Below are 14,353 nucleotides of genomic sequence, written 5' to 3'. Positions count from 1 at the left end.
TCAGCCCTCTGTCCATAAACCCCACAGGCAGTGGCTCTCCCTGGCTCTTCCCAGTCTTTCCCAGGCTCCCAGCTCAGCGTTATCACCCAGCAGATAAAGGCAGCCTGTGGTGTCCCCTGGCTCTCAGCCTCTTTGTGCCACCTGGCTCCCAGCCTTGAGTAAGGAGCCTCCTGCCTTCAGTGCTGTCCTCCTGGCACCTCTCTGCCCAGTGCCCTGGGTACAGCTCCACAGGAGGATGGCTGGGTTGTGCTGAAAGTGGTTAAAAATGAGTTATTGACTCTCCTTGCCCTTCCCTCCCTCTACAGCTTGCAGTGCGCTGAGATTTGGGCCTGAATTTGCACATTCTTGCATTAACTTTGGAGATGGAGAAGATGGAACTGCCTGGTTCCCATCTGTGAGTTCTGTCAGAGTTGGGACAAACCTTCCTTCCCACCCTGACCTGCTGGCTTGGAAGGCCCTAATTAATGTCACACACACAGGCCTATGTGTGGCAAGTCTGACTTATAAAACCCATCAGACTAAGTACCAGGAAAAGCCCATCCTAATGCTTGAAATGCATTTAATTTAATTCAGTCACATCATTCAGTGCTTGGCAAAACCAAAAAGAAGAGCTAAAATGAGCTGCTTTTAAAGGCTTCCATCAAGGATGAGACAAATGCCAAGTAAAAATTGAGTGGTTGGAGGTGAGAGGGCGTAATACAAAAGGAAAGATGCAATGAATCAGAGTTCTTAGGTAATCAAAATACTTAAGCCATAAAGATATCAAAAAGAAGTAAGTTCTGTCCTTATCTCAGGACTATGCATGTCACAATTACACTGTAATCAAGAAAGAGTGTTCTGCACAAACATCTGTGCAGAATCGCTGCACTTTCAGTGTGTGTCACGGTCCAATGTTGTCACCTACAGTCAAGAAGTAATTAGGTGATAAAATTTTCAATTTCGATGTGTGTTAGAAGGCTGTCGAATAATTGCTGGATTCTGTGTGTTTTCTTACCCTGCTTTCATCCAGTCTTTCAGCTCTTTGCTTCCTCAAGGCTAAAGCACAGAACATCAAAAAAAAGTCACAAATTCCACTGAGTCTCTTTGCAAACAAGCAAATGTATGGGGGAATTAAACTGCACCATCAACTTAGCATCTAACTCAAAAATTCCACCTTCCTAGATTCTCATTTTCATCCAAAAGCTTTGTGAGCCTGCAGCAGGGTCACAGATTCCAGGTTTGAGGGAGGGTTGCTGTCTGCAGGGGTTTGCAGCACTGCAGGAACTCTGCAGCAGCAGCACTGACCTGCACTGGCTGCTCCCAGCTCCTTCAGCTGGCAGCCAGAGAGAAGGCCAGGTCAGGAAAGTGCTGAAGGACAGGCTCCATTCCTTTCCCTCGTCTGAGTGGCTCAGAGCAGCTTTGTGCTGCCCTTTGTGCCTTGCTGCCTTCGAGCAGGAAGGAGTATTTGCAAAGTCACCTTGAGCGACCGCTCAGCTCCCAAAATTTGGGCACACGCTTTCTGTAATGCTGACAATTGATGGGTGCAGCAGAGCCAGGGCTGAGCACATGCACAGCCTGGAGAGTCCATGTAAAGCAGGAAGAGATGTTATCCTAAATCTGAGACTGCTGTGTTTATTTTTAATCCCTGAAATCAGGTGTGTTGATTATCACAAGTGACAGAACAGAGTTGTAGTCACAAGTCCTGTAAAAGCACAGAGAACTTCAGCCTTGATTTCCTGGGAGTCTACCCACAAAAAATGCTCTCAACAACTAATTCCTGGTGATGGTATGAAACACTCCAGCCTAGAGTCTAGAGCCATTTATTTGGTTATTCAGCCCCACAGTGACAACAGAGTCACCACAAATCATTGCACAGAATTGTAATTAGACCTGTGAAATATCACAGTCCAGAGTTTGCAATGCAGCAGCAGCAGCAGTAGATTTTATTAGGTTTATGTTAATTCTTAGTACTTACAAAAAAAAATTTCATGTGTTACAGAATTTATTTGAATTCAAGGTAGGAGGGGAGATCAAAACATGTGGCAGGTTCTCATTACAAGAGATAATTTTGGATAATATTCAAGTTTTTTCTTTCCATCTCAGTTCTGACATCTGTTTTTCACATCTCCGTTACATCTGGACCTAAGAGAATCAAAATTAAAACAAGTGTGTATGTTGTTCCTTCTCAACAATGCTTTCCTGCAGTAGAAATAAACAAGATGAAAAAGTTTCACTTACTGTAAAATAAAGTAATGTTTTATAACATATTTGACAAGTTGCTTCCAAGTAGAGCATTGTCTTGTCTCAAAAAAAAAACCTTCTTTTTCCCTAACCTGTTTTGAGTGCCTGTCTGGTTCTGTGTAGAGCACAGCCACTGACTGAGCTCACAAGAGAAATACAAGGATATATACACTGATTAAAAAATATATCTCTAGATTTGCTCCAAAAATTAAAAAGTGGTGAAGAAAGTAAGATTTTCTTTTGAATTTACGAATTAAGAAGATAATAATTTGCAAACTGAACTTCAGTTGCAGCAATTAAAAGAACAATTAAAAAAATATTTTGTTAACTTGTAAATAACATTTAGTTTAAAAAGCTTGGAGAAAAGATGCCCTGCTGTGTCCATGAGATTTGAGCACTGGACTAGTGCTATCTGCAGAGAAATACTGTTCACACTTTTCTTATCTTCTGCAACATCCGGATTGATTTAGGGAACTTTTGCAGGTACTGGGTTTGCTCCAGCTCCTGCCCAGCTGGTGGGATCCCCTCCATGGTCCTTCCTTGGAACAGGATCAGAGTTCTCCTGAGTGCTGAAGCAAACCCAGTGTGTCCCTCAGGCTGAGGATAAATGATTTCCCTGGTGAGTTCCCAGAGATTTCTGCCCTGAGGCTACATGCCCTGGCAAGGACATAAATGATTTCCCTGGTGAGTTCCCAGAGATTTCCCTGAGGCTACAGGCCCTGGCAAGGACGGGAGGCACATGCAACAAAATGCTGATCACATTGTCAGGTGGGAGATTTTCTCTGCAAGACTCACAGCCCCAAGCCAGAGTCCTGAGGAATAAATGGTACTTTTGAACACTTACATTCCGGAGAGGTATCAGTAGGTGAAGCCTCACTGTAAAGAAATGGTGTTGAATGTTAGAGCCTTGTAAAACACAAATCACATTTTGTTAATAGCAGAACAAGAGATGTGACTAGATCTGAGTCCCTTCTTTTAAGGTGAAGGACAGCCTTCAAGACTCTGCTTAAGTCTCCTTAAAACTGAAGCAGCAAAGTGCAGGAGATACAGCCCTTAAATGAACAACTAGAGAAATTTGCAGGGAACATTTTATAAGTAAAGAAAAGGATTTACCTCTTCCTCCTCATTTCCTTGGCGATATTGTTCTAAAAAAAATATAGAAGAATGGTTAACAAAGCTGGCAATGAACTCAAGAGTAAGGCTGGGTACTGTCCCCCTGGATCTCATGGTCAGAGATAAACCAGGAGGGGATGGGTCTGGGCAAACACAGAGGATGTTTCTTGACAGTGGCACTGAGCACCCAGAACTTGGGAAGTTGATGGGAGAATGAAGCCACATCTGAGAGAGGAGAAATTGGCCTTGCACTGCTTAGGAGCAGACCTCCTCTTTGTTATCCATAGAAACCTGCCCCCTCCCCACAGCTCTCAGGACCCCACATCAGCCCCTCACACCCCAGTGGAAGGAGCTGCCAAGGACTGAGGTCCCTGTTTCCCACGGTGTCAGCGGGGCTGGGTCGGGGCCGCTCACCGCGCACATCGTTCAGCAGATAGTCCAGATGCAACAAAAACTTCTTTTTCTGGGCTTCATACTGGGTCATCAGCCTGTCATTCAGCTGCACTGCCTCCACCTTCACATCCTCAGTGACCAGATCCAGACTCGCAATCCTAGGGCACAGAGAATCACTGCACCAAGGAAAACCATCCAGCATCCAAAGGTACCAGAATTCTTCACTAGGACAGTCTGCAAAGAGGAGAGGGCTTTGGCAACATGAATTATTGGGTTAACAGCCCTTTGTGAAGGTTGAATTCCAACTCCTACATACTGTTATTTATTTGGCAATGCCTTATGCTGACCAACCTGCACTGGAACTTTCAAATGCTGATAATGAGAGAGGAGGAGGTTTTGATAATCCCCATGTGTGAACAGGGCCTTGACTTGCTGCAGGCAGGCTCTTACTGATGTAGCAATGCCAGAACAAGAATCCAAAACGTATTAAATGGTGTCCAGGTTTCTGGAAAATTATCTTTATCCCACAGGCTAGGATGTGACTTGCAGCACAGCTGGGAGTAACAGACCCAGCTGCAGCCCTGAGGCACAAGGTGATTCCAAGCTCTCCTTACAACCTGAGTTTGAGCTCAGCTTTAATCTGTGCAAGTTTCCGAGGTGACACCTCAAATTCCAGGTAGATGTTTGAGCCAGCCCTTCATGCAGCTGGGGCCTGCAGAGCTGCTGCAAAGGCTCTCCTGGATCTGGAACTGTTGGTGTGCTGTTGCACCACTGAATTACAGCTGACACCCAGGCACCACATAGGAAGTGGTAAGTTATAAATTAAAGATAATAATTAATCTTTCTAGCTACCAAGCTTGTCCACAACTCAGACTTGCTGGGAAATGAGCTGGTAATCTCTGCTGCCCAAGGCTGTTCCCTGGGAACTCAGATGAGGGAGTCACCAATGTGCATCCAGGACAGTGTTACTGTAAACTGAACCCCAGGGGCTTCATCCCTGATAAAAAGTTTTCTGGTAATAAAAGCCAGTGGTTTCTATGAGAATCCGCCAGAAAACCGAAATTTAAAGGAACAAGTGTAACAGCAGGCAGGGATTTCTCCATCCACGCTTGTGTGGATGTGGTGCCCTCTGGCTCAGCTGGATTATGGAGCAGCTTTGCAGCATAGGGTGGTGGGGTTTGATCCCAGTTATCAACACCACATTTTTTCAAGGAAGAAAAGAAATGTTATGAAGTGGAACATACCTGTCTGTGACTTCTTTCAGATCCTACCAAGAGGATTGGAGGATTATTAAAAAAAGAAAAAAGAAAAAAGAGAAAGAAAAAAGAAGAGGTATCATTAGTGTGATTTTCAGAAAGGTCACCTGGCTGAGAAATAGGCAGATCCACAAAGAAATGCAGAATACCACTGCTTACTTTGAAGAAGAGGAAAATATCTGGTTGCTCTTTTATCATCTGCAAAGCCTGAAGATTCTGCTCAGCCTGGTCTCTCTTCTGTTGCATTTCCTTCCTTGCGTTGGTGACAACTGCCAGGTTTTCTTCCTCATAAGACTGAATGTCACGCAGGATCATCCTGTGTTTCTTATCAAGCTCTGCCCTTATACTTTTAAACAGCTGTTTTAGGTCAGAAGTCAGTGTTTTGGTATCGTTCTAAATGAAGAGATGAGAAAAAGGGGCACTGGCTCAGAAACTCCACCCTTCAGTTTAGTGCCTCTGCTTATCAATTAGGATTCTATCTGTCCTTGATGCTGGCTTTAGAAGGAAGCAGACAATAAACATTTGCTTGGAATATCTGATTCAACAGACGCTTTTCAAAATTAATCCTGATATAGTAAGTCAGATGTATCAAGTCAGATGAATTTCTTGAATGGAATACCAATGTGAGAGCTTACTGATACACACCAGAAATCCCACTTGTAGATATAAATTGCTTTTCTTTTATTAAACAGGTAGAAATCTTTAAGAATACATAATCTTATGTACAGTCTGTGGGCTGCCAGTCCTGCAACCTGGTCTGTGCAACCACAATACAGGGTGGAATCCCCCAGCTGGTTCCTCCTGTGGAGGAGCTGGAAGGCTGCAATGAAGCTTGGCTTCTGGCAGTTTCTCAAACCACTCTTTTCCCTGTCTATTCATCTGCTTCTAACAGTATAGTTTCCATCACTTATTGCTGGGAAACTGTGAAGGAAAGATGCTATGAATTAGCAATAATCTGGATACTAACCTTGATCTGATTCTCGGTTTCCTGAAGCTCTTCTAGGGCAGTAACTAAATCACTTTTAGATTCCTGCAGGTCTGTCATGGTGCTGGAGAGTTTAACCTGGCAGAAGGAAAGACAGCACTGAACTTCCCAGCAGGAACAGCTTCAAACCAGACGGCCAGTTTGTGGAGCTGGTGAAATGGCCATTGTCTCACACATCCCACTTCTGCTTGGCAGCCCTGAAATTCTGATACGTAACTTGGGGGAGGAGGTTAGTTTGCATATAGTTCATAAAACTGCAAAGGATGCTTCTGCTAATTCCTGAGGAGGCTGTGACCTGTCCTGAGGTCCAGAGGGAGCCATTTCCTGCCCATGCACTGGGTTCCTGCAGGGCTTTTGCTTGGGCTCTAAACTGAGCCCAGATATTTCAAACACAAGGCAGTGAGTGAGCACAGGGAATGCATTTACTCCCCTCAGTCTCAGCTGATTCGGGAGCATTTCAAGGACAGCAGCTGGACTCAGAGGCAGGAATATGGAGACCCCATGTCTCTTGTATCTACTGGGACACTGGCTCCACAAAATTTGTGGCAGAGGGAGGAATGCCAGAATCACTGAAATTGGAGAAGACCTCCAAGGTCATCGAGTTCAACCTGTGACCAATCCCCACCTTGTCACGCAGCCCAGAGCACTGAGTGCCACGTCCAGTCGTTCCCTGGATGCCGCCAGGAATGGGACTCCACCACCTCCCTGGGCAGCCCCTTCCAATGTTTAACAACCCTCTCAGTGAAGAAATTCCTCCTTATGTCCAACCTGAACCTCCCCGGCAAAACTTGAGACTGCCTCCCCTCATCCTGTCACTGGTTATTGGGGAGCAGAGCCTGATCCCACCGTGCTACATAGACTGAGCCTAAGGGAAGGACCTCGATGCGGAAACGCCCTTCCCCACCCAAAGTTCAACATCATGGCATTCCCCAGGCTCTGTGGAGGAAGGGATTTTCTAATCCCTGCAGGAATACTTCTCAGTTCCAGCCAGGAACAGCGCAGAGGGCGGCTGGCAGCGCCGGGGCTGCTGAGGGGAAGCGGAGCCGCTCGCTGAGGGGAGCCGCCCTGAGGGACCCCCACACCCTGAGGCACTGAGCCACGCTTATCCCGGCCACCCCACAACACCATTCCCCGCTCTTCTCCCTCTGCTTAGCTGTTCACACTGTTCTGGCAACACACCGGAGGGAATGAAAAGCAAATTCCAGCACAATGCACCAGTCCCTTGCTGGGAGAGAGAAATTTCCCGGGGCAGCCCTCACATCCATCCCCACTCCCTGTGGAAGCCCTACCGCCCTTCCTGCGGCTTTCCCCCGTCCTCGCGGCCAGGGAAGGGGCCATGGGCAGGGAAGAGCTCCCTACCAGCTCTTTGTCGTGTCCCTCCTTCAGGGTGATGACCTCGTGGCCCTTATGGGCCCCAGCCATGGAGCAGAGCACGCAGATGCACTCCTCCTCCCTCAGGCAGTAGCATTCCAGCAGCTTGCCGTGATGCCGGCACCTCCTCTCCTCCGCCTTGCCTGCTCCCACCTCCACCAGGACATGTTCTTGATGGAAATCCCTGGCGTTGTGTTTGCTCAGGTGGGCCTGGCACAAGGACACCTCGCAAATCAGGCAGGTTTTCACAGCTGGCTGGGGTCCATCCAGGCACTGCTCACAGGGAACCACGTCTGTTTTCCCCTTCTCGGTGCCTTCGTCCTGCTGGAGGCTTTCTCTTCGAGCCTGTTGTCCTTTGGAAGTGGTGGCCTTAAATGCCTCCACGATGCTGCGCAGCTTGAAGTTGTTGTGTAGCTCCAGGGTGACACCCAGGTCGGCCATGCATGTGGGGCAGGTCCAGAGGCACTGCGAGTACAGCGCCTCCTCAATGCACAGCCGGCAGAAGCTGTGGCCGCAGCTCAGCGACATCGGCTCCCGGTACAGCTCCAGGCAGATGGGGCAGGTGAGCTCGGCCCTCAGGCTGCCAGCCCCTACGCATCCCTCCCCAGCTTCGGCCATGGCTGCAGCAAGCGCGCAGAACCGAAACTAAAACCAGATGCAGGCACCCGGCCAAGGGTCTCGCCAGCCCTCCTCTCCAAGCCCTCCCCTTCCAGGCCTGGCAGAGAAATGTTCCCTCTGCCGGCTCCACCCTTTCCTACACTGCGGCAGCCGCTTCGGCAAGTTTCCCCTCAGTGTCCAGCAGGGAATGCTGCCCAGTCTCTCCTCACCTCCCAGGGCAGCTTTGCGTCTGCACTGGATGTGCAGGATGGAAAAGAGACGGCAGAGATCAAAGATCAAGCCTTAGATCAAAGATCAGTATCGCTGCTGCCTAGTTCTGTAGCAGTTAATGTTGAGCTGTCAGCTTTTAGATAAAATAAATTGCCATCGTGTTTAACAAGCTGGTAATATGACTTTATTAACATGAACCCAACACAGTATTTGAAACAGCTGAGCAAAAAACGAGCAACTTAATGGTATTTCCATTATGATGAACAGAACAAATAAGACAGGAGCTCTTGCAGGAAGAGGCAGGGTGCTGTGATATACCCCCTCACAGCAGCCCACAATCGAGTTTATGACATGCCAGCTTAGCACAGCTTCCGTGCAAGGCTCACAATTTCTAGGCATGGAAATACAAAACAGCACCGTGTCCCCACATTACTACAGGAGCTTCAACACACTGATAGCAGCATGGATGGGATACTTGAAAGGGATGGTTCCAGTCTCTATAAACCTGAAGTTCTTAGCAGGATGTCCAGCCTTGACAGACACATCATGAAAAAAGTGTTTCTTCTACCGTTGATATCTTCGACCCAAGGAGCAGAGAGGAGCATTCAAACCAGGCACAAACAATTCCAAGCTTCCAGCAGCTCTCATTGCTGGTATCCTCCTCCCAGCAGCTCTGGGATGGCACTGTGTGTATTGGAGTCCTGTCCCAGTTTGGGCTGGGATTCATTCTAATCATGAGAACTTCATTCCTGAGAATTCATTATCTTCTCAGCAGCTGGTGCAGTTCAGCAGGGAACAATGTTGGTAACACAACGATGGTTTGCCTGTGGCTGGGCAGTGTACACGTGAGCCAAGGAGCTTTCTGTGCCTCATGCTCTGCCAGCAAGGAGGTGCACAAAAAGCATAGCTGGGGCTGGTGACCCAAACTGGCCAAAGGGATATTCCACACCACAGAACACCATGCCCAGTGTATGAACTGGGGGGAGATGGCCACAAAGAGCCAATTGCTGCTCAGGAACAGTGGTTGCACATCAGAAAGCAGGTGATGGGGGAGCAATTGTGCTGTGCATTGATAGTTTTGGTTGGGCTTTCTCTCTCTCTTCTCTCTTTTCTATGACTGTTAGCATTATGGTTGCCAATGAATTTATATTTCATTAGGCTAGTTGTAAGGAAAACTAAAGGTAGGTCCGTATGTGGATCCATGGTATGTTGTACCACCACCAAATGAGAAGGGACCTAAAGAGAAAAAACACATTACGATTACCAGATAATTGTGGAGGTTTGGAATCTGTCTCTGTCCTGACCCGAGGCCCGCTGCCAGCAAGGGCTGAAGCAACATCCAGAGGGCAGTACCTAGGGAACCCTAATTTCACCAATTCAGTCAGACAAGTATCCACTGTGCACAGCTCTGGCACTGTAGGCTAAGCTTACAAAGCATTGCAAAAGAGTAGAAGTATTTACACAGGAAGAGTAGGTTACTTATGGAAGAGTAGGTTACTTATGTCCGACCCTGACACTGCTGGGATGAGTTCTCAACATCCCTTTGAATCAAAGGGATGCCACAGAGGTATTCTATTGTCTTCTCTTAAACCTCCCACAAAACTCCTGGGACTTCCCAGTCTCTTCATCCATAGCCTGGTTTAGCAAGGTGCATTCAAGGCACACCCCAAAGCCCTGAACGCCAGGACCAGCTCCCTTTGCTGCACACATGTGTGCAAGTAAGCACACAGTGTAAGGAATTAGCACTTCTAGAGGTACTCAGTGCACTTGGTGCCTCATTACAGTCCTTTCTTACAGCATGTTTTATTGACTTCTCCATCTTGCTTTTGACATGGTGAAATGAGCACTTACCTTTAGGTGCTACCTGTACCCAAGGCTGCCTAAAGGAGACCTCCATGTCTGAGATGAATTTCTGGAAAAGCCTCATAATATTATCTGTTTTTGGTTTTTCCAAAGTAATGGGTGGCCTTGGCAGACCTTTCCTTTTAGGAAGGGGCTGGCATTTCCTAAAACACACAGAAGGAATCACAGAACCACAGAATCACAGGAAAAGCTGAGACAGCCCAGGTGCCTCTTGCCCACCTGGGCACACCTGGGCTCATGTTCAGCCAACAGTGAACAGCATTCCCAGTTTCTTTCCTGCCAGGCAGCTTTCCTGTCACTGTTCCCCAGCCTGGAGCTGCACGAGATTGTTGTGACCACAGTGCAGGACCTGGCCCTTTGGCTCACTGCACCTCCCACTGCAGCCCTTGGCCCGTGGATCCCGCCTGTCCTGATCCCCCTGCAGAGCTTCCTGCCCTCCAGCACAGCCCCACTCCTGCCTGCCCGGGCTGTGTGTGAACTCACTGACAGCGCGCTCCGTCCCTCGTCCATGGCACCAATAAAGACATTGAACCTCAGCAAGAGCTTACCTGCCTCTGATCGCCGAAAAAGCCTGCAAAGACATTTTGGGAGCAGAATCAGCACAGTGCAGGCACAGGCCAGCCCTGCAGCTCTGTGTCTCTGGGAAGGGGGATGCTGACAGGTACCTTGGTGAAAAGCAGTGTGTCCTTCTGATTTCCCAGAGCCTCCAGCCTCCGAACATCCTGGCTGGCTGAATCCTTCAACCTCTTGTGATTATTAATCTCTCTCTGAATCTCAGAAAGTTGTTTCCCCTCGTAGTCACTGAGAACTTCCAGGACCTCTCCTTTTTTCTTCTCCAGCTCCTTATAGATGTCATTGAACAGGCTTTCCAGCTGTTCCCTCCTCTGGCTCTCATCAGTCTATTAAGAAAACAATTTCAAATTTGTAAGGGACATTTTCCACACTACCTCTTACTCAGGAAAAAAAACCTATCTTTTTTTCTGGGATGAGGCATGTAACTAAAAGTTGAAGGTTGGAAAAATCAAAAAGCCACACACCAGCCACTCATTAGGAGGCACAGCCTCTCAAGCTTAACTAAGAATGGACCTCCCAGACTGATAAGAAAGTTCTGCATCATCCTTCCTCAAAGGAGAAATCTCAAAAATACATGAGAAACCACCCAGGAACTAACAAAGCTTGAGAATCCACGATCTGGGGAAGGGCAAAAGAAAACTTTATCTCATTATTTACCACTGAGCAAGCACCACAAGGTGATAGAGGACCTTGAAACAAACCTTTAGTCTCTCTTTTTGTTCCAGCAGATTTGCTATGGCTTTGTCCACGGCAGCTTCATGGTTTTTCACTGATTCCAGTATTCCAGGGAAAGATACCTACAAATACCACGGGAAGGAGATATCAGGAGAGGACTGCCATAGTGCACGAGATCAGCAGTTTTATCCACAGGGGTTAAGCTAGACTTGCAAAAGGTCTGCTCACTGCATGCTCTCAGGACAAAGCAGCAGATAAAGGTTCACTGGAAGGTTTTCTCCCTGAACAAATGCCACAATTACAAGCACAAAAAGGACAATTTGAAGCTGAAAACTCTTCATGTGCACTAGCCATATATCAAGCTACTTCCCCTGTTGGCACCTTTCTTTCTGTTACTCTGTCATTAATTATCTTTGCATAAGTGCAGCTCAGGCTCAGCTCTGCCTTGGAGGTGCACCAAGGACTAAAACCTTGCAGGAGCACTCACTCCCACCAGTCTGGCCAAACTCCTCCCTCAGGAGGGGAAAAACGCGGTTATAACATCTTGTTTTATATCCCAAGGGCCAAAGCCGGAGAGAACCTGGGACAAAACAAAGAATGAAAGCCCAGGAGCGCAACTTAGCCCCATGCTGGGTGCGCAGTTCCCAAGCTCAGGAGCTGCCCCTGTGCCGTGGCAGCTCTCTGGGGTTTTCCTGGCGCAGTCCAGGCCAGTGCCACCGTCCCAGCAGCCTCTTACCTGCGCCTCGCTGAAAGCCTCCTCCAAGCTGATGATGCTGTGGTTCTTGTGGGAGATGACGGAGCACAGGACGCAGATGCAGGCCGAGTCGTTCTGGCAGAAGCACTCCAGCAGTTTGCCGTGCTGGGCGCATCTCCTCTCGGCCAGCAGCCGGCCGTCGCAGGGCTCCACCAGCACATGGCTCTTCTGCCCGTCCTTACTGTTGTGCCTGCTCAGGTGCCCTTGGCACAGCGAGGCTTCGCAGCTCAGGCACGTCTTCACCGCGGGCTGCGGCTCCTGGAGGCAGAAATCGCACGGCACCACCTCCGCTGCCTGGCCCGAGCTTTCCGCCTTGCCCTCGCCTTGCCCGTCCTGCTTCTCCTGCTCGTGGTGCGCGGGAGCGTCCAGGACCCTCTGCACGATGTTGCGGAGGTGGAAGTTGGGCCGCAGCTCGCCCACGGGCGAGTGGCAGAGCGGGCAGCGGGCAGGGCTCTGCTGGCCCCGCAGCGCCTGCTTGACGCACTCCTTGCAGAAGCTGTGGCTGCAGTCCACGATCGTGGGGTCCCTGAAGATGTCCAGGCAGATGGGACACGTCAGCTCCTCCTTCAGCCCGGCCATAGCCTTCGCCTGGGCCATGGCGGCAGCTCGGGGCAGGGCCGAGAGGGAGGGCTCTGCCGGGAAACGAAACCGAACGCGAGCGGCCACAGGGAGCGAAGTTCACCCCGCGGGCTCAAGGCTGCTGCCTCCTCCCCCCTGCAAGGGAGGGTGTGCCGTGTCTTCTTTCCAGCTTCCTTCCTCCCGGGGCCGCGTGGCCAGGGCCTGTGCCTGAGTCGGTATTGACAAAAAAAGTTGTAACAAGCCGTGTTTATTGAAATGTTGGGAATTCCTTTCGGTTCGCCGGCCGGGGCTTTGTGCTGCGTGCAGCCGTAAGGAGTGTGAGCCTGAGCAATGCCGGTATCAATGTCTTGGTCAGATCACAGTGTGAACACGTTCACTCTCCTTAGAAAATGTAAAAAGTTTAACAACGGACAGTAGGAGGCTGAGGCAGTAAAGCAAAGATTACGATCGGGTGTGTCTTGGCACTCAGCGAGGAGCACACCTTCACCTTCGGGGAGAACCCTTCAATACCTTTGCCATTACATCAGCTTGTTGCATACTCATAGACCCTTATGCATATCCATATTTTCCCATAAACTGGTTTATACATTCCAGGCACTATTTTGCATGGCCCCTCCTTGGGTTCCCTGTTTAGAGCATGTGTGTTTCTTGGCTGTGGCTTTGGCTCCTTCTCCTTATCACTTCCAGTCTGAGCCTTGGTCCACACTTCCCTTCAGACTGCAGATGCTGATAGCTGGCATACCAACAGCAGTGTCCTTGTGACACGTTACTGGATGTTATCCCGACCAAACAAACAGTTCACTTATAACTATATCAGCTACCACTACTATTCTGTCTAATTTTTTTGTTAATAGCAGAATAAAAGCAAAGTTATTTTAACATTATGCATATAGCATTCATCTTAGTATTTGTGAAAAGCCAACAATATGATATGTATTTATAACAACAGCAATGGGATGCATTCAAAGAAATTTTTGGAGGCCTGTGACCATGAAAGAATAATTGCAGGAATGGGATGTTCCCCAAACGACCAACCGGGACCCTCAAAAGAACCCTACGCCAGTGAAAATGAACTCTGAGAAGTGATTGAAACATGCAGAAAATTCAGGGAATGTTTAGCATATAGGAATGGGTTTGGGGAAATGTATCGGATATGCAAAAGGTACATGGATTAAAGCTGGTCTGTCAGCAAGGTGTGGTGTGTGTAATTGGGAGTTATGCCCCGCATGCCTGGGGATGAAATAAAGAAATGCCAATTCTAATATTGAAATTACAGTGTTAGAGAGCTTAATTCCCCATTTTCAGTGACAACAGGACAAACTCCTCACATCAGCTCGAGGCTGGGAGCTTGGACACTTCAAGGGCAGCATGGCAGAAGGTCCAGCCCTGTGTGATGGCTCAGGAAAAGAGGCAGGAAGGAAAGCTGGGAAGAATCCTTGTGGGCAGGGAGGAGCAGCAGCCAGAGGGCAAAGCAACCAAAGCTGTTCCCTTGTGCAAAGACTCCTGGCTGGAGCTGGACAAGAGGCTGGGAGTGATAACTGCTGCCTGGGCAGTTGTGGGGGTTACCTGAGGTGCAGAGCCCCTGGGCAGAGCTTGTGGGGCACACAGCTGAGCTCCCTGCCAGGCAGCTCCTGTGCCAGCAGAGCCCAGGCAGGATTTGGTGTCAGGTGCCCCTGCTCAGGGCACAGGTGGGAACTGAGACTCCAGGAAGCAGCCAGGACAGCTCAGCAGGCAGGAAAATGA

General features: G+C 48.8%; 2 protein-coding genes across 5 annotated transcripts; both read right to left on the bottom strand.

Annotated features, from left to right (window-relative positions):
• Window positions 1–1,826: 1,826 nt before the first annotated feature.
• Window positions 1,827–8,202, bottom strand: LOC120498551 (E3 ubiquitin/ISG15 ligase TRIM25-like). Of its 4 annotated transcripts, none has more exons than XM_039701458.1 (8): window positions 7,327–8,202; window positions 5,950–6,045; window positions 5,142–5,375; window positions 4,971–4,993; window positions 3,748–3,884; window positions 3,334–3,365; window positions 3,065–3,096; window positions 1,827–2,178 (listed from the first exon to the last, which is right to left on the bottom strand). In XM_039701458.1, the coding sequence occupies exons 1-7, from the start codon at window positions 7,954–7,956 to the stop codon at window positions 3,094–3,096; spliced, it is 1,155 nt and encodes a 384-aa protein (XP_039557392.1). In that variant the 5' UTR covers window positions 7,957–8,202; the 3' UTR covers window positions 1,827–2,178; window positions 3,065–3,093. The 4 variants fall into 4 exon arrangements, with proteins under 4 accessions (XP_039557392.1, XP_039557390.1, XP_039557391.1 ...); XM_039701456.1 differs by having other exon boundaries at window positions 1,829–2,121; XM_039701457.1 differs by lacking the exon at window positions 1,827–2,178 and adding an exon at window positions 2,701–2,877.
• A 125-nt stretch (window positions 8,203–8,327) lies between these two features.
• LOC120498550 (E3 ubiquitin/ISG15 ligase TRIM25-like) lies at window positions 8,328–13,321 on the bottom strand. The gene is made up of 6 exons (XM_039701455.1): window positions 12,014–13,321; window positions 11,304–11,399; window positions 10,695–10,928; window positions 10,578–10,600; window positions 10,018–10,172; window positions 8,328–9,402 (listed from the first exon to the last, which is right to left on the bottom strand). Exons 1-6 carry the CDS (start codon window positions 12,626–12,628, stop codon window positions 9,326–9,328), a joined length of 1,200 nt encoding a protein of 399 aa, XP_039557389.1. The 5' UTR covers window positions 12,629–13,321; the 3' UTR covers window positions 8,328–9,325.
• Between the last annotated feature and the right edge of the window lie 1,032 nt (window positions 13,322–14,353).

This window comes from Passer montanus, unplaced genomic scaffold (assembly GCF_014805655.1).
Source record: "Passer montanus isolate IOZ18808 unplaced genomic scaffold, ASM1480565v1 scaffold15, whole genome shotgun sequence".
NCBI classification, from domain to species: domain Eukaryota; kingdom Metazoa; phylum Chordata; class Aves; order Passeriformes; family Passeridae; genus Passer; species Passer montanus.
This window is presented reverse-complemented; position numbering and strand designations above follow the sequence as displayed.

Coding starts and splice junctions, on each gene's coding strand:
- LOC120498551 (XM_039701458.1), bottom strand. CDS start 7,956: ATGGCCGAAGCTGGGGAGGGATGCGTAGGGGCTGGCAGCCTGAGGGCC. Junction 5,376..5,949: donor AAACCGAGAATCAGATCAAG/GTTAGTATCCAG, acceptor CTCTTCATTTAG/AACGATACCAAAACACTGAC. Junction 3,366..3,747: donor TCTGCTGAACGATGTGCGCG/GTGAGCGGCCCC, acceptor TATTTTTTTTAG/AACAATATCGCCAAGGAAAT.
- LOC120498550 (XM_039701455.1), bottom strand. CDS start 12,628: ATGGCCCAGGCGAAGGCTATGGCCGGGCTGAAGGAGGAGCTGACGTGT. Junction 11,400..12,013: donor AGGCTTTCAGCGAGGCGCAG/GTAAGAGGCTGC, acceptor TGGTATTTGTAG/GTATCTTTCCCTGGAATACT. Junction 10,929..11,303: donor AACAAAAAGAGAGACTAAAG/GTTTGTTTCAAG, acceptor TTTTCTTAATAG/ACTGATGAGAGCCAGAGGAG.